This window comes from Canis aureus, chromosome 4, assembly GCF_053574225.1.
Source record: "Canis aureus isolate CA01 chromosome 4, VMU_Caureus_v.1.0, whole genome shotgun sequence".
Taxonomy (NCBI): Eukaryota; Metazoa; Chordata; class Mammalia; order Carnivora; family Canidae; genus Canis; species Canis aureus.
Window position 1 is genome coordinate 24,200,203 of NC_135614.1, and position 27,084 is coordinate 24,227,286.

The window sequence follows — 27,084 nt, forward strand, 5'->3', positions numbered from 1 at the left end:
CAGATGTGTGAGTTTTTGCACTTTCTGTGGATGTATGATTATCTAGTTATCCAGACTCTTTTCTTCCCCTCTATTAGGGAGATAAGTGGGATCTGGCTGGAAATCACCCACCTCCCACTGAATCCCCTGGGCGGTATAAAGGAAGTAGATAGAATGCCTCCAACATTCTGCACCTATCACCCAGCTTGTGATTTCATCAGTGACACGAAGCTGAGGGGAAGGAGGGAGTGAGGGCTCTGGTCCAGGGAGCAACCAAGATGAAGCACATACTGAAGTGGAGGTCGGCAGTGCCCTAACCCCAGTCCCCAGGCCAAGGTGCCCATCCTGGCTGCTTCTGTTCCTGAAAGCTTCTCTGGTGATCTGACTGCATAGCCGACTAAGTGTCCACCCAAAGCTGTGTCCACACAGCCAGTACCTGGAATCGTGGTGCCTGCGTGAGCATCACTCTGCACCTTTGTTTGCCGGGCACAGGTCTGTTTGCAAGACCTCCGTTGTGTCACAGCTTCAGCTCACATTTCTAGGGTTCTTCCCCCAAGATTTTTAGGCTCTCCAGGAAAATGTCTGTTGACTTCAAAGCAAAGCCATTCTGGAAGGGAAGCCAGGGGGAGCAGGGCAGCCCCATCTGCTCTATTTCCTATTAATTTCTCCCCAGTTGCCTTCACCGAGGCTCTTATTATGACGATGGTGATTATTAGGATTTTTCTGTGCTTGGCTGCATCCTGTGGTGTGATTCCTCCCAGCATGCTAAGCTCCAGCTTCCTTGAGGACCAGGGGGTGTCCTCGGTGTGATTCTGACACCTCCTAATTTAGTCTCATCCGTAAATCTAATTAGCGTGCTATTTACACCAGGCCCAGTAGCCCTGGCTGGGGTGTGAAGCAGGCAGCCCCACTCCTCACTGTCGCCCCTCTCCAGCTGGGCCCAGTCCCCTCCCTCGGCTAGAAGTGGTCTTTCATCTTGGTTGTGGAGCACTCTACCCCCTTCACCCACCTCCCTGGCAGCTGACCCTCTTCCCTGCCCCCCACCACCCCTGTTCACGATAGAAAGTAATGGGAGTCATTTTGTCCTTAGGAGTCACGCTTCCTAAATGCAGAGCGTGGTCTTCCTAAACACCCCAACCCCATGCTGGGGGATCAGAAGCAGAACTAATGCACTTCATCCTCTGTCCTCTTCCTGTCCATGACCTCCTGGCCACTCCATGCCCACCACGGTGCTCCTTTTACCATGGGCATCAGTGAGCCCAGTCTCACCCTAGAATGTGATTTCTTCTTCCCACACTCCCCTACCCACCCACTTGCCACCCCCATCACACCCCTGACAGCAATAGATGGTGTATCTTGTTTATCCCCCTGTCTCGAAGAGTAGGGGTAAGCACGGCCCAGCTGGGAGCGGTCTCTGCATGTCTCACCCCATCACTGTGCCCACAGGCAATGAAACATCCTAATTAACAAGTAGGGATGACAGATCCCAATGGGCAGCGATGGTGAGAGTGGGCCACCAAGAGGGGCGCAGAGCCTCCCCCCAGAGCCAGCACCCAGTGCTGCTTGCCAGAGCTCCTACAGACTCTGTCCCCTGAAAGGGCCGATGGTGCAGGGGTACGTGGGGCCGGGGGCAAGAGGCATTTCATGGCAAGGCAACGTTTCATGACCGTGTTGTCACTTTACCCAGGAAGGCACAGGGCAGACGCTTACTCCTCTCTCCCTCTCCACATCTTCATTTCTCCATCTGTTACCCATCGATTTGAAAAGGAACTGAGAGTAAGTTCTCAAAACCAAGGTTGTCATGCGTCTATATCGCAGGTTAAAAGGTGCAGGTTTTCCTCTTCTTGGTCCTGACACGTGCCCTGAGTCCAGAGTCAACGGGCAGGTGACATCTCTGCTTCTCTCACGTGGGCAAAACTAGCCTCCGAGGAAAGCTTCTACTAAGGCCAGAGCGTGCAAAAGCTACGCCAGCTGGCGAAGTGCAGGGTAGCAGGCACCCACGGGCCTGGGGCAGGAAAGCAGAAGAGATATCCTAGAAGGAACCAATTCGTTAGTGTATGTAGTCATCGACAAATACGTGTTGAGCACCTACTGCATGCCAGATGCTCTTCTAGGTACCGGTCACAAGTCCTGCCCTCGGGCAGCATAGGCTCCAGGGGTGGAAGATTGAAGGAACCCCGAGTCTATGGCAGAGAAAAATAAAGCAGGGGGAGGGGTTTGAGGGAGCCAGAGGGGTTGGAGGAGGGCTCTCTTATGAGGTGACCTTTAGGAGAGCCCTCAGTGAAGATGGGGTGGGCCATGTGGCCACTTGGAGGAAGAGCCTTCCAGGCAGAGGGCACAGCAGGCATGCGGCGGAGGCAGCAGTGCACCCACGCGTGGGGCAGGAGGAGGAGGAGTGAGGAGGATCAAGGAGGAGGGAGGAGGAGGAGTGGGGCTGACAGAGGTGGTCTGATAGGCAGCTGTGCCATCAGGGCTCAGCTTGTGCAGGAGGGAGGCAGGAAGCCACCTGAGGGTGGTGAGCAGGGAGCAAGGGCCTTACCATTTGAAGTATCAGGACAGTCTGTGAACACGACCCGAGTGTCCACATCCACTGCTGATGCATAAACAAAATGTGGCAGCTCCACAACGAAACAGTACTCGGCCGTGACGGTAATGCGGCCCCGACATGTGCTACCGTGTGGATGAACCTAGAAAACCTTATGCTACATAAAGAAGCAAAACACAAAAGGCCACATAGTGTGCGATTCCCTCTGTATGAGATGTCTGGAACAGGCAAATCCAGAGACAGAGAGATTTGTGGCTGCAGGGGCTGGTGGGGAGGGGAATGCGGCGGCGTGACTGCTCACGGATCCCACGTTGCCTTTTAGAATGATGGAGATGTTGTAGACCCGTATCGGGGTGGTGGTGGCACAACATGGTGGGTATGCTGAAAACCACCAAATTATACATTTTAAGTTGTTAAAATGGTGAATTTTATCTCAATCAAAAGAAAATTATTTTATTATTTTATTTTATTTTTTATTTTATTTTTTTTTAAGAAAATTATTTTAAAAGATGGTCTGGCTGCCCAGGGTGAACAGACCACCCAGGGCAGGGCCGTCGTTGGGAGGTAAGGATAGTAATTGCAGGTGCTATTGGGGGAATGAGAGGTGCTCTGCTCCTGAACCCATTTTGAAGGGAGAGTCAGGATTTTGGGGGTGTGCGTGTGTTGAGGGGTGTGTGTTACAATGACTGTGCAAGGTGTTTGACCCAAGCACTTAGAAACATGGAGTCCTTCCTTCCTGAGATGGTGAAGGGGTAGGTTTAGTGAAGAGAAGGTGGTATCTTTTGGTTAGCTTGCAACACGTTACATCGACGTGTGTGTTAGATATCCATATGGAAACATAGAGAAGGCAGGGGGGCATGCTGATAAATGTCCAACAAGCAGCTCTAGGTTGGGGGGCCCCCTCATTTGTAGCACTCAGTGGACTCTCTGGTGTAAATCCTCCTACCATATGGACCTCAAGCTGCCAGCATGACCGCAGCTGGCTCACCTAGATCCTGGAAATATCCCACAACGTGGGCCCAGGCTGGAGATAGAAACGTAAGCATCGCCAGCACCTCACTGTATTTACAGCCACAGGTCTAGCAGGGCTCACTGAGGCAAGGGTTGTGTGTAGGGAGAGGGGGGCTGGGGCAGCCCAGCGTTCACGTTAGGGGAGATGGGGGTGAGCCAGCAAAGGCGACTGAAGAGTGGCCCCAGGGAGGAGGAGGACCAAGAGGAAGCACGCAGGACAGGAGTGTGATGGGGGGTGGGGGTGGGAGGCACCGTCTGCAGGAAGAGGGGCACAGCTCGGGAGAGGGAGGAGGCAGCCAGCCCTAACATGCAGCAGTATTTGCCAATTAGCATATGGATCTGTGTTTACTTTTCTGCTTTCAGCATAATGACTCTTAATTGCCCTCATTAGGGAATGTCCAAATCCGCTAACGTTTACAAAGCAGGCCAACCAGGCCCTTTTTTTTTCTTTTTTAATCCACTTGACCCTTCTCTTCCCCCTGCCTTCAAAACCCTCCCACCCCACCCTCCACCGCTGCCCCTCACCCCCACCCCCTGCCCTTGATGGCTCACCTCTCAGAGGGATGCGGGACCACCCCCTCCAGCTCCTGCAGCGGTGCAGATGTCAACTCATCCTCTAGGGACAGGACTACTTAAAAATAAGCAGGTGGCCCCAGTGGCCCAGTGGTTTAGTGCCGCCTTTGGCCTGGGGTGTGATCCTGGAGACCTGGGATCGAGTCCCATGCCAGGCTCCCTGCTTCTCCCTCTGCCTGTGTCTCTGCCTCTCTCTCTCTCTCTCTCTCTCTCTCTCTCTATCTCTATCTCTCTCTGTGTGTGTGTGTGTGTGTCATGAATAAATAAATCTTAAAAAAATAAGCAGACCACTAAGGGGAAGTAAGAATCCCGTGATCCCAAAGGCATTATAGGCAGTGAAAGCAGCCAGTCTCAAAGGCTACATTCTTTCTGTGTGATTCTTTGACATTCTCAAAAAGACCAAGCTATGGTGACAGAGATTACCATCAGTGGTTACCAGGGCTGAGGGGTAGAAGAGGAGTTGAGTGTAAAGATAGTTTGGGGGACAGTAGAACCGTTCTGTATCCTGGTTGTGATGGGGTAACACGAATTTATACATGTGTTAAAATTCATAAAACCAAATGCCCCCAAATGTCAATTTCACTGCACGCTAATTTTTATAATTATAAAAATCATAAATTACTGACGACCTCTCCACATCCACACCCTCCCAAAAAAAAGATGAGATGAAAGGTAAGCAGCATACACAGCACCACGGGGTGAGCTTTTAGACTCAGCACCATCCTTCTCCCCACTGTCTTTTAATTCAGCAAGTAGGTAATCTGCACCCCGCCCCCAGCACCCCGCCATAAAGCCAGAAAGGGAGACCAGAGAGCCTTGAATGCCAAGGTGAGTTTGAACGTAATTCAGCAGGCAAGTGGGAGCCATCGATGGTTCTTGAGCACGAGCTCTTGACCCTCAGAGCTGTTCTTTAAGTTGATTGATCTGGACACCAGGAGAACGAAGACAGTGAAGTGACAGAGGATGATGGCAGACAGCAGGAAGGGCAGGGACTGGATGCAGGGTTTGTGGAGTTGGAATGCAGCTAGGGTCTGGAATCTCAGGGGCCAGCGTGCAGAGAAACCCAGAAGGGCAGGCTAAGAAGAGGAAAGAAGGTGAGAGCTGCCAGCCTCTGCCCGCTGGGCAGTGGCCAGGCCCGCCTGGTGTCCTCTCCACCTCGGCTCACTTCCTCATCTGAACGCCCTCCACCCACCCTTGCCCACTCCCTCCATTTCTGTCTCTGTTTTTCTTTGAGTCTGATTATCCTCTCTTGCTCCCCTTCCCAGCCTTCCTCCTGCCTCTGTCTCTACCTTCTGTTTTTCCCTCACACCCACGCATTCACAGATAAGCACTGGCAGAGCCCACTCATTCGTGCATCTCTTCCTTTGTCCATTCAACCGTAGTTGTGTTCCCGTGCCCCATGCGAGTGCCTCGCGAGGTGTGCAATGTGTCAGGTAGGAGGGGCTCTTTGCAGGCTGCCCAGGTTAGACTTCTGGGATGCCCCAGGGCTGCTGAGTGACATGCAGGGCTGTCCCCAGGCATGATCACCCACCTACCTGAAGCCCAGCACCCATTCCAGCCCAGGACGCATCCCTTAGGGCGTTTGCGATGGTTTTGTTCATGGGAAGGAGATGCAAAGCCGGGCAGACCTTCCTGGAGGAGGAGGGAGATGAAATCACCCTGCCTTTGGCTCCTAGATCCCCCACACCCAGGTGCATGGCCCCTACTCCGTCTTGAGCTCTGCCCTCCGGGCCTCCTCAGACAAAGGGATCCCTCATTTTGAAAGGCAGCCCTGAGAGGGCAGTTTGCCTGAGGTCACAGAGTGTGTCAGTTCCAGGGCTCCCAGGACTCCCTCCGCCGCCCCCTCAGCCCCTCCCTGCCACCTAGGGGCCTGAGGAGGTGGACTCCAAGTGGGAAAGGCAGAGGGAATACAAAGTGGTGTGATTAGCAGCAGGCAGTGTGCCCTCCCGATTTCCATAAGGCATTTAGATTTCTTTGCCTTGCCACACATTTCTCTCTCTGTGGGAACAAGGAAATAGTTTTAGCATGGTAAATAGACAGAGCCAGGCAGCTGCTGAGTGCAAAGCCCAGCTCCTGGCTCCTACCAACCCCTCCCTGCTCCTCCTCCTGAAGGCCCTGGAGGGCTGGAGGCCCCCCCATACCAGCCAGCCAGGCTCATCCTCCTCCTACGGGGGCCACGAGATTCTTCTCCGCTGAGGCCCCAGAGGGAGGGGAGGGACAATTCTGGGCTTGGGGCAGACCTGGATGCATACCCTTTTCATCATGCATTTTGGATTCTCCTTCCTGCACCTCTGAGAACACCGACCACCCCCCCCCCCCAAGTTTGGCCCCTTGCCCCAACCCCAGCCAAAATTCCAGTGCGGGGGGGTTTGCCAGTGGAGCGAAGGAGGGAAAGAGTTGAAGCCAGGTATGGGGGTAAGGTCCAAGGTGGCAGCTTCTGATTAGAGTAGTAGACCTTAAGGTTAAGAATGTGGCCACCTGTGCTGGGAGGCATGCCTGGGTTGCAGGAAGGAAAACAAGGAAGGCATTGTTGAGCTTTCCACATGGGGCATGTGCCTTTCAAACAGGGTCCCTTGCAGGAGAGAGGGAAGGAATGAGGAGGGGTGCATGGCCTGCAGGATCTTTGGGATCTGGGGGGTGGGAGATGAAACATGTCATCCTGGAATCAAGAGCTCAGAGCTCTGGCCTCATAAATCCTACCTGGACCCCTGTCCTGTGGACATGGATTTCCATATGGCCAGAGAAGGTCCTTGTGAACCCCTGGACCTTCCACATAAAGCTTGCCCTTTGACCATGCCCACAAGCACTATTTAGGTGAGCCTCACCTTCCTGACCAATCCCCCTAAAGCCACTTTTCTAAGTAACCCCTGGACTGGTTGCTCCAATATCTAGAGGTCCAGGGCAGCCCAAAGATTTGGATCCCACCAGAAATGGCTATTTACTTGGGGCATAAAAATGAGGCCAGAGTGGCTGGTTCCAGCTGTGGGAGTAGGTACAGTTAACTCTGCTGTATTCAGGAGGTATAGGTGGCACCTATGACCCCTCCCAAGATGGGACCCTCCCAATGCACAGGTCACCAGGGCTGAGCAAGAGCCCTTGCTTGGTCCACCATTCGGCCATCTTCATGAGCAAGGACCAGCTCCTGTGTGTGAGCTGCATGGGGGCTTGAGCCTCTGAAGTGGTGCAACCTTTGGGGAGCACCTATAGGACACGGACTGCTGTGTCAGATGCTCAGAAACTTGTTTTCCATTCCAAGTACATGACTGCCACACCTGGGCAGTGGGGACAGCTTGTCCTCTCAGACATTATCTCATGGAGTTGGACACCACCTCTCCTGGTTTGCCTGCAACTGCCTGGGTTTTGTACTTTTAAGTCCCACATCCCAGGCGAACTGGGACAGCTGGTCACCTAGGGGCAGGCCTGAGAGGTGGTCCACTCCCAAAGGTGACAAACTGAGGCTCTGAGCCAGACATGCTGGAATGCAGAAGACAGGTGGTCAGGTGTAGCTGGGCTCTGGAGGTGTGAGATTCCCATAGTGCACTAGGGCAGTGGGCTGCAAATCAGGAAAACAATTTGAGAGCACCTGCCCCTCATTTACCTTAATGCAAGTACCCAGTGCACGTTATAATTCACTTCCCAGGAGAGCCCGGGCTGGCTGCAGGGGCAGCGACAAGATCCCTCCTGAGGGAGGGAGGGGAGGTGTGCACGTGCAGGTGAGGAGCACCTGCCTGCCTCGTGCCCTCATCTGTGAGCAAAATAATACACACGTCCGCACGATGAAATTGACAGCTCTCTAGTATTCTTTCCCCAAAGTGCCAGCTGCCGATCGGATTGAATTAGATTTCACAGGGGTTTTTGCAATACATGGAATTCACCAGCAAATTACTCTTAAAGAGGGAAAATCAATCATTTGGAGCAGAGATAAGCTGAAGGCAAGGGAGCCTTGGATTGATCCCGTCTGTGCAGGCGTGTGTGGAATTCAGCAGATAACCTGGGGAGAGGAGGAGGGGGGAGTCTGGCAGAGAGAGGGACAGAGGAGGAGGTGGGGGAGGTGGAGGAGGGAGGAGGAAATAGGAAGGGCGATGGAAGAGGAAGAAGAAAAGGAGAAATGGAAAAGAGAATGGGGGGTGAGAAAGAGCAAGGAGAAGAGGAATAGAAGGGGAGAGGGACGGGAGGAGAGGAGAGGAGGAAAAGAGGAAGGAACAGAAAGGAGAGGCAGAGAGGGCAGCAGCAGGGGAAGAAGTAGAGAGAGGCCCGGAGCAGCAGCAGGAGTGGAAAGCCATCCAGAGGAGCACAGCACACATTAAGGGCCTTAGAGAATCACCCCGGTTTACAGATCTGGAAACTGAGGCCCAGAGAGAACAAATGACCCATCCAGGAAAAACAGCTCCTGCCCACCCTGCTCAAGGGCCAGACCACAGAGGAGTTTGAGGAGGAGGGTGTAGGTGGGCTGAGAGCCTGAAACCAGGGCAGAGAAACTGAGGCTCGGGGCCGGACAAGCCTGGCAGGCAGGAGAGAAAGACAAGGCTGAACTACGGAAGCATGTGCTGTGGCCTTTGCTGGGTTCAGGGTTGGGACTGTGTGTCCAGAAACAGGGCGTGGGGTCGGGGGGACATGAAGAGACAGAGACAGGTGGCCCTGCACTCAGGAATTGCACGGAGGTGCCGGCATCAGTTCTCCCAGGCTCTGAAAGCTGGAAGGGGCCTGGGGGCTGAGGCTGAGTTAGGGGATGGAGGCGGTGGCCACTATCTGCCCTCACAGTAGGCAGCCTGGTGTGCTGGGTATGGCAGCAGGCAGGGCCAGAGGAGCTTGGCACACCAAGGGTGAGGGGTAGGGGACTGGTGGGAGCAGCAGGGACGGGAAGGGTGCCGAGAGGCCCGCCTCCTGCCAAGGTTCACACGGGCATGTCTGATTGGGGTTAATTAAGTGAAAGGCTGGACAACAAAGGCGTGATAAAGAATCCATCTTCATGGGTTTTGATTTTCTGCCACTCGATAGCATGGATCAGACCAATAGAGCATGGGGAGGATCAGACCTGTAGCCCCTGGCCAGCATTGGGGGGTCCACTCGCCCCCTGCACGCAGCCATGCCTTTGCCCTTCCCTGCCTGCCCTTCGCTCCAGGCCAATGTCTAGAAATCAGCCCTTCTGGGGGCCACCTCCTCCACTCCCTTCTAGAACAAGAATAACCACCCATATTTACTGAACGTTCACTCAGTCCTGGGCGCTTTACCAGGATTTTGCAGCTCGCCCACAAGAGTGCTGTTAGTGGCCCTCCCTTATTCTTTCCATTTTGCAGATTAGGAGATTGAGGCTCAGAGAGGTAAGATTTTGTATGCCAAATTATACAGCTGAAAAGGGCAGTTGCCTCAATCTGGAGTTAGGTCCAACCCCAAGAGGCTGTGCTTTCAGCCACCACTGAAGCCTGGAGCCACTGGCCATGGGGCTCTTACCTGGCAGGTCTAAGTCCTGGACATGGTTTCTGGGAGGACAGCACTGACTCTCGGGGCACATCTGGGCACTGCAGACCGCAGCCCCATTTCCAGCTTAGCTAAGGGTACCCCACCAGCCTGCAGAGCTCCCTGACTCTTCCCTGTCTTGCTTTATAGCACCGCTCACCCCTCCCAACATACAGACCACCTTGGTCCCTGCTGTTCCTCCCTGGTCCATCCTATGTCTGCATGGTCCTCCTGTGGAAAGGAATTAAGGTCCCTTCCAGAGTCTCTCATAGTTCACAGGGTAAGGTGAGGTAGGCACCCCTAGCGTTTGGAGCACAAAGGGAAAAAAAAAAAAAAAACCCACACACAAAAGCTCCTACTATCAGAGAGCCTCCTGACTTAGGCAAGAAAATATAACTCCTATTACCCACTAAAACAAGATGGGACAAGGTGCCCTTAATCCTCATTCTCTTGGTATGCCTCATTCTCCCCACTTCACAGATGAAGAAGCTGAGGCTCCAGGAATGGGAGTGAGTTGCCCAAGGCTGCACAGCTAGAAAGTGACAGGGCCTTTCTACTGTATCACTTCACTGGTCACCAACCAGCTACTCCCCTGACCTATAGCAGAGAGCTGAGCCTTTCCAAGGGGCTGGCTGGCAGGGCGGTGCTGAGCCGGGTGGAGAACCAAGCAAGAGCTGTGATGGAGACATCCGCAGGCCTCATGTCCAGGGAAGGAGTCTGGGGTTGGGCCAGACTTTCCTCCCTTTGAAGGCCAGGTTGTCTGCAGACAGACGTGCCAGTGTCCAGAACATGCAGGTGATAACCAAGGGAAGCTTGTACTCAGAAGGCAGGTGCAGACCCTGCGAGAGCCCAGGCCATCCCCCCCTGCAAGCCCAGGGCCCGGTCCTGCCTGAATCTGCATCTGGAGAACTACCAAGCAGTTCTTTTTTATATACATACAATTATTTTTTTAAAGATGTTTATTCATGAGAGACACAGAGAGAGAGAGAGGCAGAGACATAGGCAGAGGGAGAAGCAGGCTCCGATATGGGACTCCATCCTGGGACCCTAGGATCATGCCCTGAGCCACCCAGGCGTCCCCATGCCAGGCAGTTCTTAATGGAAACACCACCCTGGGCCCTCCCAGAGTCGTGAGCACTCTGTGAACCTGTAGAGGGCCCAGCACATTCTAGGCTCTCAATAACTAGTTGGAATAAATACCACTGGGTCGCTTCACGGAGCCAGGTGACCCTTGGGATGTGGATCCGCTGGCTGTGGGTGATGCAAAGAGAGCAGGAGGGGTGTCCTTTCTGGGCGGTGCCTGCTGTGACCTCCCACTTCCAGCAGCGGGAGGTTGGCGGGGGCAAGGTTGGGGGGGGCCGAGGGCTGGGGGGGCAGCCCCTTCTGGCAGCGGCTGATAAGGAGGACCAGGTTGCTGCTCGCTGGCCTCTGCGGGGGGTGGCAAGGCTTCAGTCACCGGGAGCAAGGCGGCTGGCTGCCCGGGCGTGGGGACGGTGGGGAGCACGAGTGATCTGCGTCCTTCCCCCTTCCGCTAAACAAATAAAGCCGAGGCAGTGGCAGCCCCGCAGGCAGCCGCCGGCGCCCCAGCCGGTGCGGGGAGGGCAGCGCTGCGCTCGGCTCCAGGACCCGCGGCTGCGGCCTATCAGCCTTCTCATCGCCTCTCCCAGCTGGGGGAGAATTTAATCCACCGGCCTCCTCTCCACACGCACTGGGACTCCTTTTGATGTTCCTCTTTATCTCCCTTCCCAACAAAATTGCCCCTCCACAGCTCCAAGAGGGCCCCCTGCCTCTCCCCGCACCCCCCGTACCCCCCTCCCCTCCCTCCCAGCCCCACGAGCAGCCCTCCTCCATGGGCAGGCTCCCGCCCTCCACCTGCCTGGCTGCTCCCTGACCTTGGCAGAGGAGCCTGCCCCTGGCCCCCCGCCCTCGCCCCTGCCCTCCCGGGCCCTTCCCTGCTTGCATTGGGAGCCACGCTGTGCAGTGGAAGGGGCTGGAGAGCTGGGTGGTTGAGAGCCGAGACCTCTCTGGAGACGGAACAGACCCAGCTTCAAATCCTTCGCTGGCAGCGGTGAGGCCTGAACGAGCTGCCCTCCCGGGCCTCGCTTTTCTTCTTCAGAAAAAGGGGTGCACAAGACGCTAATGTCAGTAAAGATTCTGGTTAAGTCACGCGCAGTACACAGTTGGGGCTTGATAAATGGAAGCTGTCTGGTGGAGGACTGCAGTTCGTAGGGGCTTTGCACCACTTGGGTGAACTACCACACGCAGATCCCATCCCGAGGGGCTGGCAGTCACCAGCCAGGTGACTGGGCCCTCTGGGCAGGTTCTGAAAGGGGCAGGCTGAGCACTTAGTGGGACTTAGCCAGAAGGTTGCCCTGGGGTCTCAGGACCACAGCGGGGACAGGCCTGAGTGAACATCCAGCACCTGGTGGCAAACCTAGGAGGGCAGGGACCTCATTCATTGAGATGCAGAAACCTGGCCTGAGGGGTCAGTGCTCCTGCCCGGCCAGGTACACGAGCTGAGTCCACACTGAGCTGAGCCCCACCCTCCCAGGCATCTCTTCAGTCCCTCGCTCTGGTCTTCCATCCATGTACCTCGTGGCAGCTCCAGCCCCCCGCCCCTAGTCTTTTCTTCCCTGTTCTCAGACTCGCTCCCTGCCTTGCCTTGCTTGGTCCTGGTGATTCTTGAACATCACTGAGCATCAGCATACCTGGCAGGCTGGCTGGACCGTGCTGGGCCACGCCCCTGGGGTTTAGGAAGGGTACAACTGCTGTAGCCCAAAATATGCATTTCTAATGAGGTTTTTGGTAATGCTGAGCTACGGGTCCCTGTACCCAACTCAGAGAACCACCGCTCTGCCCTAGCAGTTCTCGCCCTTGGAAGCACATTAGAATGAAAACGGAAAATGTTACAAGGTCCTGAGGTCTGGTCTCCCCCAGCCCACCCACATCTGATTTGCTTGGTCTGGTGGGTGCTGCCTAAGCTTGGGGCTGTTCTAAAGATGCCCACGTGATTTTGATGGGTGGTGGCCTGATGGAGGACTCCTCCTCCGCCTCTGCCCTGCTCGCCCCTCTGGATCCCTGTGGGTGCCACCAAGCCCCTGCCTGCCCCTGCTAATGTCTTCTCAACCCTGGCTGTGCCACATGATTCTCTAGGGAGCAAAGAAAAAAAATGCAGCTGCCTGAGCCCCACCCCGAGAGATTCTGACATAGTGGCCGTGGGCATCTATGTGTCTGATGTTTAGAGCTCCGCTGGCAGTTCGGATGTGCAGCCAGGTGAGGAGGGGCTGCCCCAGTGTGACTCACTCACTGCCACGTTCACCTTCCTCAGTTTCAGCAGTATTCTTGTGCTTCAGAGCTTGGGTTGCCTCGCTGTTGCTCAGGAAGGCAGTGCCAAAGCCCTCCAGACGGTGCCTGGGGTGGAACTGCACCCCTACCCCCAGCCTCCTGCTGTCCCCACAATCTCACCAGTTCTTCCCTACGTGCACCCTTTGCAAATCAGCTCACTGTCTGCCTATCACCAGTTCCTCATTCCTGCTCTATGCCTCTGCTTAGGCCAGTGGTGGTCCCACACCAGCAGTGGCAGGACAGGCGGCACCTGAAACCTGCTCGAAGTAGAAATTCACAGGCCCCCAACCTACCACATCAGGTATTCCTGGCGGTGGGCGGCAGTCTGTAGCTGAACCAGCCTCCAGATGATTCTGATACAGGCTAAGGACAGAGCTCCGTGTGTAAAGCCACTGCCTCGTGCCGAGTTCCCCCCTCCCTTCCTAAAACCCCCTCAGAACTCCCCTTCTTGGGCCAGCCTCCTTGCTTGGCCTCACCAGCTGGCACTCGCTCAGATTCTGCTCTGGGATGCTCAGCGTTACCACCTGCATTTGCTCGGGGAACTCGCACTGCACCGGAGCTGCTACTGGGGGACGCCCTGGCCCCCACTCCTCTCAGCCTCGAAAGCACCCCGGTCTGGGTGCTGGGCCTGGGCTTTTATCCTCACTCTGCTTCCAACAACCTGTGCAACCTTGGGTGGCTCAACCGCTCTGAACCCCGTTTCCTCTGGAGGGGTTTCCAAGCTCCAGTGTTTCTTCATCTCCACCCTAGGGCCCTTGGGAAGAGGATCGCACAGAGTACTGGGTGAGGAAAAGCTGCTGAAAGCCCGTCGCTTCTTGAACACCCTCTATGTCCCTGCTCTGCTGTGGGTTCCACTGCCCCAGGCAGGCTCTGTGGCCTCGAGGGCTCCCAACATCCCGCCTTAGCCACGGAGGATAACTCTGTGGTCATTGTGAACGGTGTCTGGCCAGGAGTAGGTGTCCCGTAAAAGCTGCTGTGTTGTCATTGTTAATATCGGCGCCTATTTGTACGGTCATGAACAGTCTCCAAGACCTAGTTTTAAGTGACAAAACCCAGCCCAGAGCAGTGCATGTGGCGTGCTGCTGTTTGTGTCAGGGAGGGGAGGGGTAGATTCCTGGCGCTTGTCCTGTTTGCGAAGACGACGTGCTGGAGAAGAGACCCATGGACAGGGTACCGCGGTGGCCTCTAGAGGAGGCCCTCCGGTGGCTGGGCCGGTGGGGACAGGGAGACGGCAGTGTGCCCTTTACACCTTTGACTAGGTGAAAAATGTCCGTGTCTGTATTTATCACATCTTAACATTTTCTGTGTTAGGAGGAGTAAAACGTGACAATGCTTGGGGTCGTTTTCTGCAGGGGATTTGGTCCAGGCTCCTCGGAGTAGGACATAGGGGTGTGGCCCATCCCCCTCCCCCGCAGCGCCCCCCCCCAACCTCCCTCTGGGTGAGGACTCCATGTGCTCAGGAGCCCCAGTATCTCTTCCTCGGCTTCACTCTCCTCCTCTGGGTGTGGGCTGCACCCCCAGAGCCTATGGCCCATCAGATACAAAGGGGGCTGTTCCTCTAGAGCAGGGTGTGCTCCTGGGGTCCACTGGGCGCCCCCTCCCTTACCCTGACCTCAGATCTCACCATCTTTTCTCTCCGGTTCCTTCCTCCTCTCCGTACCTTTCCGGCTCCTTCTCTGTCTCCATACCTTTTGACTGACCGACTCCCACTGACAGAACCTGGTAAGTGAGCCCGGGAAGGGCAGGGGTTGGGAGGGCGGGGGGCAGCGTGGGGAAGGGGCTTTGGAGAGGGTGTTCCTCCACTTGCCCCGGCCGGGCTCAGCCTGCCCCCACCTTCTCGGGCCTCCAGGTCCCGTGGTGGGGGGAGAGGGGCTGGTGTCGCCTGCACAGAGCTGTCACACACTGCCGGGTTTGGCTATTAGTGCCCCTTCGGGCATTTAATTGGCCCTCCATCTGACGGATGGATTCCATGCCAGGGAGAACTGAGGACCAAAGGAGCATCGTCACCTGGGCCGTCTGCAGGAGCCACTCTGGGTGGGGAGCTCTGGAGGCCCTGTGTTTCTCTGAACCCCAAGATTGGCAGTGTTGTCATTTTCCCAATTTGTAATGACAAATAGAAAAAATTCAAGAGACTGATGCATAAATATTAATATGCGTCCGTTCTACAAATGGATTTGACCACCTGTGGGGCAGGTCCAGGGCTACTGGAAGACACTTGTGAACCCTCAGGCTTCACTGGAGGCGTCCTTTCCAGCCTTGCCTTCTGGCCATGCAGAGGCTTCCAGATAGCCTGGCTGCCCCCCTCACAGCAGGAACAGGTCCTGGAAGGGATCCCCAGGCAATCAAGAAGAGAGGCCTGCATCCTTTGCCAGCTCTCGGTTCCAAAGAAGCCTACACAGAGGGGCTGTGCTGGGCCCTGGGCCAGGGGTGACCAGCGTGAGGACATTTCTTCCTGGTGCTCACAGCCCAGGTCTGTAAACTACTGAGCATCTGCAGTAAGGGTCAGGAGAGGCTCTCAACGGGCTCTTTACAAACCACAAGCCGTCTGCCTAGGTTAAAGGAGGCTTATTTGGGGGTAATTTCCCCCCACCCCCATGGGGGGTTGAATCCATTTCCGAGCAGGCCAGACCCTGGGAAGTCAGGAAGCCGTGTCTCCGGCCTTCCTCAGTGATTCTTTTGATCTGGGGTCTTGGGTAGCACAGAGACCTCATAGCCTTTTTTTTTTTTTTTTTTTTTAAAGGCTCTATGAGCTCGGGCCCTGTTAGAATGGTCAGAAACACCTGACTTGGAGTAAAAGCACCCCCACATGAAACTATGGAGGCTGCTGGGCTGCAAGAGAGCCCGTGAAGGACATAGCAGCTCTGAGCTACCCAGGATCCAGTGTCCTCCAGGCCATCACCAGCTGGCCACAGTGTGGGGTCCACAGGGGTTCACTTTGCCATTCAGCCGCTTGGGTAATTCCCATTCCATGTGCAAGGAAGCCACTGTTCTCTCTAATGGACACGTTCCAGAGGGAGGGAGGGGAAGGAGCCGTGTTCTAGTCTGTCCCCCATGCCCTCTCCTGCCCAAGACTACCGGGGACACATATTTGCTTCTCTCCCCTCCGTCCCCTTCTGACCCTCTTTCCTGTCTCCCTGCTGGACCTTACAGCTGCAGATCCTCCCAGGTTGAGGTCACTGGCATGGAGGACGGGAGCAGGAGGTGTGAAGTGAACCAAACCATCTGAAAGGGATATTTGGGGCATCTGAAAGGATAACAAAGGCAAAAAGAACTGTTGGAGGAGACTCCCCATGGGCTCAGACATGGATGGGAGGCAGGGTGTGAGAGCCAGGCCAGCGTCACCCAGCGGAAGCCAGAGCACTTTGCGGTGGGGCGCAGGCAAGCCCCGCTATGGACACTGCACCTCCTCTGCCTCAACCAGAGCCACTCTGCTCTGGACCCTTGGCCTTCTGAGCCCTTTCTGACTGGTTTCTTCTCCACTTTGCCCCAGGGCCTGAACAGCATGTTCGAGGTATACCTGGTAGGGAACAATTCCCAGCACTTCATCATCTCCCCGACCTCTGTCCAAGGAAAAGCAGACATTCGTATCCGGGTGGCCGTCCCCCTGGACTACGAGACTGTGGACCGCTACGACTTTGACGTAAGGCCCTCTCATGTTTTCTTTGCCAGGTGGGAGGCTTTCAGGGGAGGTCCAGGGTGATACCCTCTCCTTAAACTCCCCCTTCCTCCTCTCCGCATTCATCCCCTGCGGATCCAACTCCAAGAAATCCATTGAGCCCATGGCAGAGGCTGAGCCTCCCCTTTTCAAGGAGGACAAGGAAAGGTCTGGGAATTGAGCAGAATTTTACTGGGCACAGTCATAGCCGCTGAAGCCCATAGGAGCCCAGCCTCTGCCAGCCCAGCCCCCAGCAGAATCAGTGGCACCCTGGCTTAGGAGCACTGATGGAGGGACTCACGGCAACACCCAACTGGGATGGGCAGTGACTCAGATAGGAACTCTGGGTTAGGACTGCAAAGATCCTGGGGTGACTTATGGGGACAAGGCTCCAGGAGCATGGGAGAGCTCACCCGGGGCCCTGCTCCGCACACCCAGCTCTTTGCCAATGAGAGTGTGCCCGACCACGTGGGCTATGCCAAGGTGAAGATCACCCTCATCAACGAGAATGACAACCGGCCCATCTTCAGCCAGCCACTGTACAACGTGAGCTTGTATGAGAACGTCACCGTGGGGACCTCTGTGCTGACAGTGCTGGTGAGTCCTGCTTTTCTATAGGGCCGTTGAGCTCTGGGGAAGACCACGGGGAGGTCACCAAAGGGATTTGCCCAAGAAACGTGGGCAGTCAGGGAAGGGGGGTGCCCCAAGCCCCCAGAAGCTGTGGTGTTTGTGTATGGAAGCATCTGGACTCTTTATGATGGGGTGTCCATGGTCAGGGCAACAATGTGGAAAGAGGATCAACCAGGGGGAGGATGGGATGGGCCAAGGACGCCTTGTTCCTGAGAGAGACTGGACCTAGGTGGGCCAGGAGCCCTGGAAGTGCCCTCTAATAGGGATAGGGGCCAGCCATCTCTGAGGAGGGCCACCCTCCCTCTGAGCACCAGGGAAGAAGGGCTCCTTGAGGGTGCCTGGCCATCCCCAGCTGCCCTTGGCTGGGACTTATGAGGGGCCCCCTGCAGTGTCTGTCTGTTTGTATCGGTTGATACTCTCCATGGCAGGGGACACAAACCCTTAAGTGGTTCAAGCCAAAAAGAATCAGCTCGTGTCATTCAAAGTAAAAATGATTTCAGGCCTGGCTAGACCCAGGCACTCAGCAGGAATCTGACTTTGGCACCAGCCTCTGCTTTATTTACATTGGCCGAGAGGAACACCAGCACCCCTAGGCTTGCTTCTTCCCAATTTATCAACCCTTAGTGGGAAAACAATATTTTCAGTAGTTCCAGCAAAAGTCCCAGAGCTGATTCTCCTTGCTGGGCCATCCTGGAACCAATCATCATGATCTTGATCTACCAGAGATGACTCACACTCTTCCCAGGTAGAACCGGGACTGGGTCAGCTCCATCCAAACTATATGGGCTGAAAATGGGAAAGGGGATATGCCAAAGGGGCTTCAACCGAAGCAGAAAAGGATCAGTTGCCAAGCAGATCAAAGCGGCAGATGTGTGCTATGGAAGCTCGGCTCTTACCCGCAGTAGGTGCTCAATAAATGTGATGCAGTTGAGCCCACTGCTGCCCCCCTCTGCCCATTCTGAGGGCCTTGGAGTCCTCGCTTCCACTTCTTGCTCCATCCTTACTCCAAGCTAAGCCAAGCCAAGCCATTGCCTGCTGATCCCAGGGCCCCTACTCTGAAGTCTGTTTACTCTACCGACAGATGGTGTGAAACTGTATTGAGCCCCCAGGCCCTTCCCATCTGACAGTTATTAATATTTCAAACAGATGTTTAGCTAGGCGGGCCATCAGACAGAAACACTAAGTCTGCTGTGGCTGTTTCCCTCCCGCCGGCTTCTGCCAAGGTGCTCCCTGCAATCAGTCACCTGGTGCTTGAGGCCCTGTGGATCCTCTTGCAGCAGTCTCTAGGGGCCCAGCCAGAGAGCAAGTGCCAGAGGCTTTGGCCTCCTGGACCCAAAAAGAGTCTGCAGCTCCCTCCCCCCACCCCCGCAACCATCTTCAAATATCAGGGTACAGGACACCCAAGCAGTCTGTGCTTCAGGGCCCCAGCGGGCCTGGGACCACATGGCAAAGAATTCAGGTGTCAGGCTTGGTGAGTATCCAGGGATTCCTCTCTGGTATTCTTGCTGGGGACGGAGGTCTCACTTTGCAGGCACAAGTTGCCATGGCTCTGGGGAGGGGTTGCAGAACCTAGGGAGCAGAAGGGTCAGAAGGCACCCCTCTGGGCTGGTGGCCAGTTGCCAGTGCCAGGGACAATGCATAAGGCCCAGTCTCCTCTGGGGCTGCCACTAGAGAGTAGATCCTCAAACTGGGCTTTTTTCAAGCACTTAGAGCAGTTCCTGGGCCTGCGTGGACCCCTGCATGCCACCCATGACCCCTTCTTCAGTTTCTCATGTTTAACAGATGCATTTAGCCTCTTCTGAGTGTGTCTACCTAGAGCTGGCCCATCTGGTCAGCCTCCAGTTCTTGAGTCTGTCTAAGCCTTGCCCACCTCCTTCTCAACCCCCATCCCTGTTCCCTGCCGGCCCCAGGGTTATGAGCTATGCAGAAATGAAGGGGCTGTTTCACCCAGTGACAAGCTCTAGTACCAGGCCTGTGTGCCTACGGGAGCCCTGGGCCCCTGTGGGAAACTGTGAGCCCTGCTTTCCTTGCCTTTGCTGTGTGCTAGTCTGTCCACATCACCCCTGGAAGCCTTTTGTTTCCTCATCTGCAAAATGGGCATGAGACCTCCCAAGGCTGCTGTCAAGAGGTGTGAATGTGGGGTGTGACAACATCCCCTGGGCCACCCTCCTTACCCACCATCGTCTCCCAGCCTCCCCCAGTGCACTTGCAGAGTTCTAGCAGGGAACACGCTGCGAAGCCACGCCAGCACCCTGCCCGGCCTGACCTGGCCTCCCCAACCCTGCCGTTTCCCAGGTTGGCCTAATCTTTCCACCTCCTTTGCTGCAGGAGGAGCTGAAGTTATAGCTGCCTGCTCAGGGACTGTGAAATTCCTTCTCTGTGACCTTTTCTCGGATGTTATTAAAATGTTTCATGGGCAGTTGTGTCAGAAAAAAAATGATGAAGAAAAGGAAAATGTTTTAATTTGCACCGAGGGCTGGGGCGCAGAGCCTGCCGTGAGGGGCCTCCCCAGCCCCCACCCTGGCACTGGCCAGGCTTCTGTGGGCTCATCACCCAGCCCCAGGGGAGGCAGCAGTTTGACAGTGGGGGTGGGGAAGCTGGGAGAGGAGGCCCCGTCACCTCCAGCCTGGGCTCCCGGCAGGTGGAAGCACTGGACCCTTGGACCTCCGTGCCCCCTGGACCTCCCCCAGCCCAGGCTTTGAGCCTCTTCCAGACCCCAGTTACAGCAGAAGAGGAGTTTCCACTGGCAGAGGGGAAAACGTGGAGGACCCAGGGTTCAGAGGCTTGACGCTGAGCACCGACTCTGCCCCCGGCCAACCGTGGTATTGAGGGCAGAAGCTGCTGCTCTCCGTGCACCTTATCTGTAAAATGAACACGAGGGACTAAGATGTGTCTACGGTTCCTTCCAGACCTAGTGCCTGGGCTGGTGACGCCTGGAGGAGGGGGGTGGCCGAGCTGACCTCCGATAAACCGCCACTGATAAACCGCCTCTGCCGCTGCAATAATCCTTTCCGCGCCGGCTCTGGTGAGCCCTGGCCAGAAGCAGGCCCTTCACACTTGTTGTTTCTAACCCTGCACATGCCATCCTTCTCATTTTACAGGGGAGGAAATGGAAGCTTAGCTTACATGCCGCACAGCTTGCCCAGGGTCCCAGGGCTGGCAAGCGACTGAGCTGAAGTTCATAGGACTGCCTAACCCCGAGCCATGGGCTCTTGTCCACTGGGGCAGCCCATCCAGAAGGCTCTGGGTTGGCCCACTGAGCCTGTCCTTTCACGCTCAGAGCTGAGGGTAAAGAGAGGAGCTGGGGAGTGCTTGCCGCAGGACCCAGGTGGACAGGCCCCGGGGTTCTTCTTGTGTCTCTGGGTGACACACGAGCCCCTCAAGAACCTCTGGCACCATCAGGTGAATCTCCAGTTCTGTAGGCCCCAAGCCACCCGAGGGTCAGAGCTGGGTGAGCTACTTTCACTGAGGAGCAGACCAAGTCCGGGAGACCAGAGCACTTCAACCAGGGAAGCAGGAACCCCCAAGGCAGCCCAGCACTGTCTTCACTAGGAAAGGCTTGCCGGAAGGAGGGAGGGTGCAGGGCAGATGTCAGTGCCAGTCGGAGCCGGCTCTGAAGGGCGACCATGCAGGGGAGGGATGTGCAGGGGACAGGTACCCACATATGTTTGGGGGGGCGCATGAGGTGCACTCGCAGGTGTGTGTGCATAAACGACACAGGCATGCTCTTATATCTGCATGCACATGTGTGCAGCTCCCTGCGCTCTGGGGCGAGTGTATATAATGCACACGTCTGTGTTCATGAACACGTATAAAGGTTCCTAAATCCTGTTGGTCGCTCCCCGTTCTCTAGGTTGTGTGGTTGGTTCCATCTTCATATCCCCAGGCTGCTCTGATTCTCACCTTCCCATCCTACCTCCTGACCTGACAAGAGTCAGGTAGGAAGGCTGTGGGGTGTCTTCTTCCTACTTGGGGCAGCCCTGCAGCCTGTCCAGTTGGCACCTGGTGCCTAGCAGGCTTTCCTGAACGGTAAGAAAGCAGTCCAGCCATTCGTCCTTCCAACAGATGTTTTTTTGAATACCTAGTGTGTGCCAGGTACATGGCCCTGAGGACAGTGGTGGTATGAGTCTTGGCCTCATGAAGTTGATAGTCTCCTGGAAAAGCCTGATGTGAATACTAAGAAATGAATCTTTAATTATTACTTGCTATGATGGAGAGATTAGGGAACTATGAAAACCTGTAACAGGACTTTGACGGGAGTCAGGGAGGACTTCCCTGAGGAATCGGCAATTGAGTAGGCATTAACAGGGAAGTGAAAGGAGGGAAGCACATTGGACAAAGAGGGGGAATAGCATGTGCAAAGGCCCCGTGGCTAGAATATAGAGAGAGGGATAGGCTCTGTAGTGAGGTGGAGTTCCACTCCCATGACGTAAATAGGGCTCAGCTTTCTCTTTTCCTCCTGCATTGGCACCCACCTCAAATATAACCATTGGGCTGCTGTTCTGATAGCGAATAAATCCTGTGTCAGACATCCCCATTCACTTCCCTATTCCATCCTGGTGGCCCATGGTAGGCATTTGGGAGATCGCTGACAGAGGTTGTACATGGCACGTGCCATGAGCCAGCCTCGCCTCCTGCAACGGGGAGCTCATGTCCCCAGATTTATTAGTTCCACGTAGCTGGCAGCAAGAGAGGGATGCTAAGAAAGAACAGCAGCCGGGAAGGAGGTTACTCCTAGGGCAGATCTTACTGCCCTCCAGGACCTTCTATCCCTGCTCCAAGGAGCTGGGGCACAGTAGAAATGGGCAGAAGATGGACTGTCAGATGAGAAGGGATTCTTCTCTAGGCATAGAATCAAAGCAGGAAGGAGAAGTACATAAGACTGGGTGGATGTGGGGCCAGTTTGTTCAGCCCAGGGCTGAATGCTACTGCTTGGCTCCAAGGGGGCCTTGTAGGGGCTGACAGGCATGGTCCCTCTCTCTCTCCGCCCTGCCCCTCTTCCCAGCCTGTCCTTGGGAGACCAGTAATGTCTTGGGCAGGGTCATGGACCCTGTTCTGCCGTGGGCTGGCCACTCCTGCAAAGTGTGGCTTCCTTCCCATCAGGTGGGGAAAGTAGCACCTGCCCCTACACACGGCTGGTTTCCTGGGAGACCCCAGAGTGGTGACGTGGGGTCAAAGGCTAAGCAGTCAAAGGCTTACAGTGGTCCAGAGAGGGTTTTTATTGTCCGTGGCCTTCGAGGACCCTGACCGGGCTGTCCTCTACCCCTTCAGCCTGTGTGCAAGCCCAGCTCTGCTGAGATGGGCCCTTGATGGGCCACGGAGCCTGTGTCATCTCCGACCTGGGGAAGGTTCGCTGAGAGGTCCTGTCTGGGAGGGCTGTTGTGAGAATGGGATGGGACAGCTTGGGAGGGCGCTCAGCACCGAGCCTGGCCAGCAGCGTGCTCAGAGGAAGGCAGGTGTGAAGGAGGGTGTATGGCCCGGGCGTGCGCTCAGGGGCCTGGATTCAGAAGGCCCCATGCTTGACCTGATGCGCTGCTGTCACTGTCTTGAAATTCTTAATTTTTGAATGAGGGGCCCCATGCGTTCACTTGGTTCTGGGCCCTACAAATTACACAGCTCAAAAAAAAAAAAAAATTACACAGCTCGTCCTGGCTCCAGGAGCTTTCTCATTCCCTCCCCTTCTCTGCTGTTTCCATGCATTCCCACACTCAGCACGCACTCGGTTAATGCTTGCTCTGTGGCATGCTCTGAGCAAGGACCCACAGAGCTTGTTCCCATTTCTGTTGCATAAGAAACCACCAGAGCTTGGCTGCATAAAGCGATAGCCGTTTTCTTACCCACATGGATCGGGTAGGTCAGGAATTATGGAAAGAGCTCAGCAAGGGGCCCTTCTGGGCTCCTCCGGGTGCGGGGGTGACTCCAACAGCTGGAGGCATCTCCCTCCCATGTCTGATGCCCAGGCTGGGCCTATCGTGAGCACCCACACACGGCCTCTCCCCACGGGGCAGGCTTCGCAGACACAGGGGTTCTGAGCAGCACCACCTCAGAGGAGGCCTCTGGGAGAAAGTGTCCCAAGAGAACCAGGTAGAAGTCGTGTGGCCATTCCTGACCTAGCCTCAAATTCACATAGTCATTTACACTGAATTCTCCTGGTTATAGTGACACACCAAAGCAAGTTTACACCAAAGGCAGAGGATGGAGACACTCCCAGTGGAAAGAATGTCAAAGCATTTACGCAAATGTGGATGTCTTGGAACCAGTTAGAGCTCCAGTTCAGTCCCCCTCCTTTCCAGCTCCCCTTGGTGTTTTCCCTGGCTATTCTCACCACTCAGGGGTTCTGTGGCTAATGTCCTTTCCTCCCCACTGCACTGGAAACTTCCCTAAAGCAAGCAGAATCTAGGGGTGCAGACCCCAGCCCAGGAACAAAGGCAAGGCGCTGGGAGGTGCAATGGCCACCAGATTCCAGGATGGCCTGGGGCCTCCCAGTCCTAATCAGGGCATGTGGTTGCAAGGTCGAGGCTGAAATGCACCCAGCCCCTCAACCCAGTTCTGTGGACGGGTGAGCAGGGGCTGACCTGCTTCCTTGGCTACTGTTGGGCACAGCAGTGAGCCCCTGTGTCTCCGCTCCAGAAGCCTTACCCACCGTCCCTCCCAGTGCAGAAGACACGGGCGGGGGGGGAGGGGTGAGGCAACTACGATACTCCATTCAGTGGCTGTTTATTGAGTCTAGAAGGATGGCAGTGAGCAAGACAGACAAACATCCCCATACGTTCCAGGGGCAGGAGGCAGATGATGAATCAGTGAAACACAGAGTGTGTCAAATGGGGAGAAGTGTCATGGGGAGAAATCGCGCTGGGCCAGTGGGAAGCACCAGGGGTGGCAGTGTTACTATGTTCTCTCCAGAGGCCATTGGAGAGACCTCTCGTAGAAGGCGGCAGTGGATGGAGGCCTGAAGAAAGGAGTGGAGGGGTAGGACTTGGGAAAGAGCTGCTCAGGCTGAGGAAGCTGCAGGGAGAGACTTTGAGACCAGAGCCTGGTGGTGTAGGTAGAGGAGAGGTGGTCACAGGAGGTGGCTGACGAGGACAGGGAGCCTATCGGACATGACAGCCAGAGAGATTTGATGGATCACGGTGGTGGCCATGTAGGGAATAGGCTGAGGTAGGGGTGGGGAAGAGTGAGGGTGAGGAAGGCACCAGGTGGAGGCTGGGAGAGCAGGTGAGAGGTGATGGCTCCACCCACACAGGTGACAGGGCTCCGGCTCAGGTCTGGGCCCGGCAAGGTCCATCTGCCTTCATCTCCACTGACTGCCAGGGGCGCCCTACGGTTTCAGTCTCCTCCTCTATAAAATGGGGAGAAGAAGTCCCATCTCAGCAGGGTTGCAGAACAATGAATGGAAAGGCCCCCACGTTGCCAGTGCTTTGGTAGTGGTACGAGCGCCTGCTGCATGCCAAGCGTCCAGGGTACTCCGCACTGTTCTAGAACGGTGGCCTCTCCCCACTTCTGATAGCATCGGTTCAACTTGATTCTATCATCGTATAAAGCTGGTGACAGAAATTGCCAACATGAATTATTAGTAAGTCTGGGAGATAACACGACCCGACGAGCAGACCTCATCGAAATACTTCAGCAAAACCGAATGGAGCCAGGGAGGTCAACACGGGAGAGCCCAAGCTGGGCCTCCGGACACGCCTGGGCCACCTCTCCCACCTTCCCCTGCCTGAGAAGGGCCCCCTGCCCCCCCCACCCAGTACCTGGCGCTGGGCCTCCCCACCCCCTCCTGACACCCTTCACTGCGGGCATCTTAATTGATCTCATTGTTCTCTAGTCCCTTGAGACGGGAGACTCCAGCTGTGCTTAAACAGAACAAAATCTCTTCCAATTTCCCCACCGTTTAAAAGAAAATTGAATATCTGCAGCCTGGGGAGGGGAAGAGGGAGGTAAAACACTGTGTGCACGTGCATGTACACACACACACACACACACACACACATCACCCCAGCACCGCCCCACCGCCCCGAAGCTGGCCTGAAAGGCCTTTGGAGGCACACCTGCCCCCATTTGGGGCATGTACTTCCGAATCCCTGTAATCTATTCTTGGGTTCATCTCCAGCTGGAGAGGCTGGTGCAGTGGCTGCGGGGGCAGAGGAGGGGTGCTGCTGATTAACGGGTCAAGTCCCTCTGTCAGGCCTTGGTGCTCCTTGGCTGTGTGTATCTCTTTTATCCAAATATCAATCCCTAACACCAAAATGGGATGGGCTGAGAGGTAGGACAGGCGCTAAGGCGAGACACAGAGCACACAGTTGGCTGCCGCCAGCCCACCAGCACCTAGGGCTTCTGGAAGGAGCCATGGCAGGGCCTGTGTGAGGATGGAGCGCTGCCCCTTCTGCCCCCGCCGCCGTCCCCACCCCCACCGTGATTGCCCGGGACCTTGCCTAGGATCTGACCGTGTTCAGCCATTTACTCAGCTATTTGACTTTTGGCAAATGGAGAGAAAGCCCTCTTTACCTGTCAGGCCCTCAAACCCTCCCTCCCTGATGCCCCCAGAATCCTCCATCCTGGACCAGAGCAGCTCAGCCGCTGACCTTTGCCCCTTGAACAGAAATGAAAGGCCAGGCCTCGTGAGTGGGTGTTGTGAGCTCAGCAAATGATAAACCCTTTGTAGGAGGTTAATCGTCTCGTCTGAGCCCATCACACAGAAGCCAGCAACGGACGGCCAGAGGGGTCAGGAACCTGCCCCAGGGTCAGCCAGCTAGCAAGTGTCCAAACAGGATTCGAACCTGGGTCTGTCCAATTCCAAAACCCCTGGAACCCCCTCTCCTGCTTGCTGGTCACCATCAAGTGCCTTCCCACTTTGGGCTCCAGTGGGTGGTCCACCAGTGGGTGGGCTCTGGTGGGAATTGGTTGACTCCAGAGTCCAGGGAGATGAGCAGGGCCTGAGCCTGGGACGCAGGAGTTCTGTGGTCACTGGGTGACCTTCAGCGGGTCCCCAGCTTCTGGGGCCTTGGTGTCCTCATCTGTAAAATAATGGAGTTGTGCCGGAGACTCTCGAAGGTCCCCTGTGCTAACAATGTGTGACTGCCTGCCCCCTTGGAGAGTCCCCCCACACCTGTGCCCAGAGCCTGTGGTCCCCTGCACTCTGCCGGTCAGAGTCACCCTTCAGTAGGTTAGCCGCTGATTGTTCCTGCTCAGGCAGTTGCTCACAGGACACCAGAGCCGAGAAAATGGACCCCCTGGGCAAGAGGACAATAGGTAGCTGTAAGAATGGCCGCAGAATGAGTTCATAAATGCAGTCAACCAAACGCCTGCACAAAACCCACCTGTGCCCTCTGCTGGGAAGGTTATGGGCTCCGGGAGGGGATGACGGGAGCGGGAGAGGCTCAGAGCTTTCGCCAGGGCCTCAGCCTGAGGGTTTGTCCTGGGAGGGGCCCCACAGAGCTTTTGGGGAAGTGGAGCTGGGCCTATGCATTCGGGGTTGGCGGGATTGGCGTAATCTTGCTTCACAATCCCTCTAGGAGGCAATGACAGCTGTGGTTCCTGCTAGCTGCTTTCTGGAGTGGCTCAAAGTCCCTGTGCCCATTGGTTTGGTGTTTTTCAAACTTTTTTTTTTTTTTACTATAATCCATAATGAAAACTACATTTAACTTCATACGCAGGACATACATACATCCATATCTAGAACAAAAACAGTACCTCCTTACCACATGTAATAATATACTCTAGTATTTTATTCTACTAGACTTGGGTTTTTTTTTTTTTAAGAGAACTTTTGAGGTCTATTAGCAACTGTCAAATGTATCATGTACTGTTATTAACTCTAATCACCATGTTGTACATCATATCCTCATGAATCATTTATTTTATAACTGGAAGTTTGTAGCTCTTGATCCCC

The 27,084-nt window shown here is 55.5% G+C and overlaps 1 protein-coding gene across 1 annotated transcript in view; it reads left to right on the top strand.

Annotated features, from left to right (window-relative positions):
- CDH23 (cadherin related 23) overlaps positions 1-27,084 on the top strand; it is a 364,939-nt gene that overhangs the window by 188,675 nt on the left and 149,180 nt on the right. Inside the window, exons 11-13 of the mRNA XM_077894887.1 lie at positions 14,627-14,632; positions 16,401-16,550; positions 17,004-17,162. Of these exons, the coding sequence (XP_077751013.1) occupies positions 14,627-14,632; positions 16,401-16,550; positions 17,004-17,162 (315 nt within the window). The remainder of the gene's footprint in view (positions 1-14,626; positions 14,633-16,400; positions 16,551-17,003; positions 17,163-27,084) is intronic.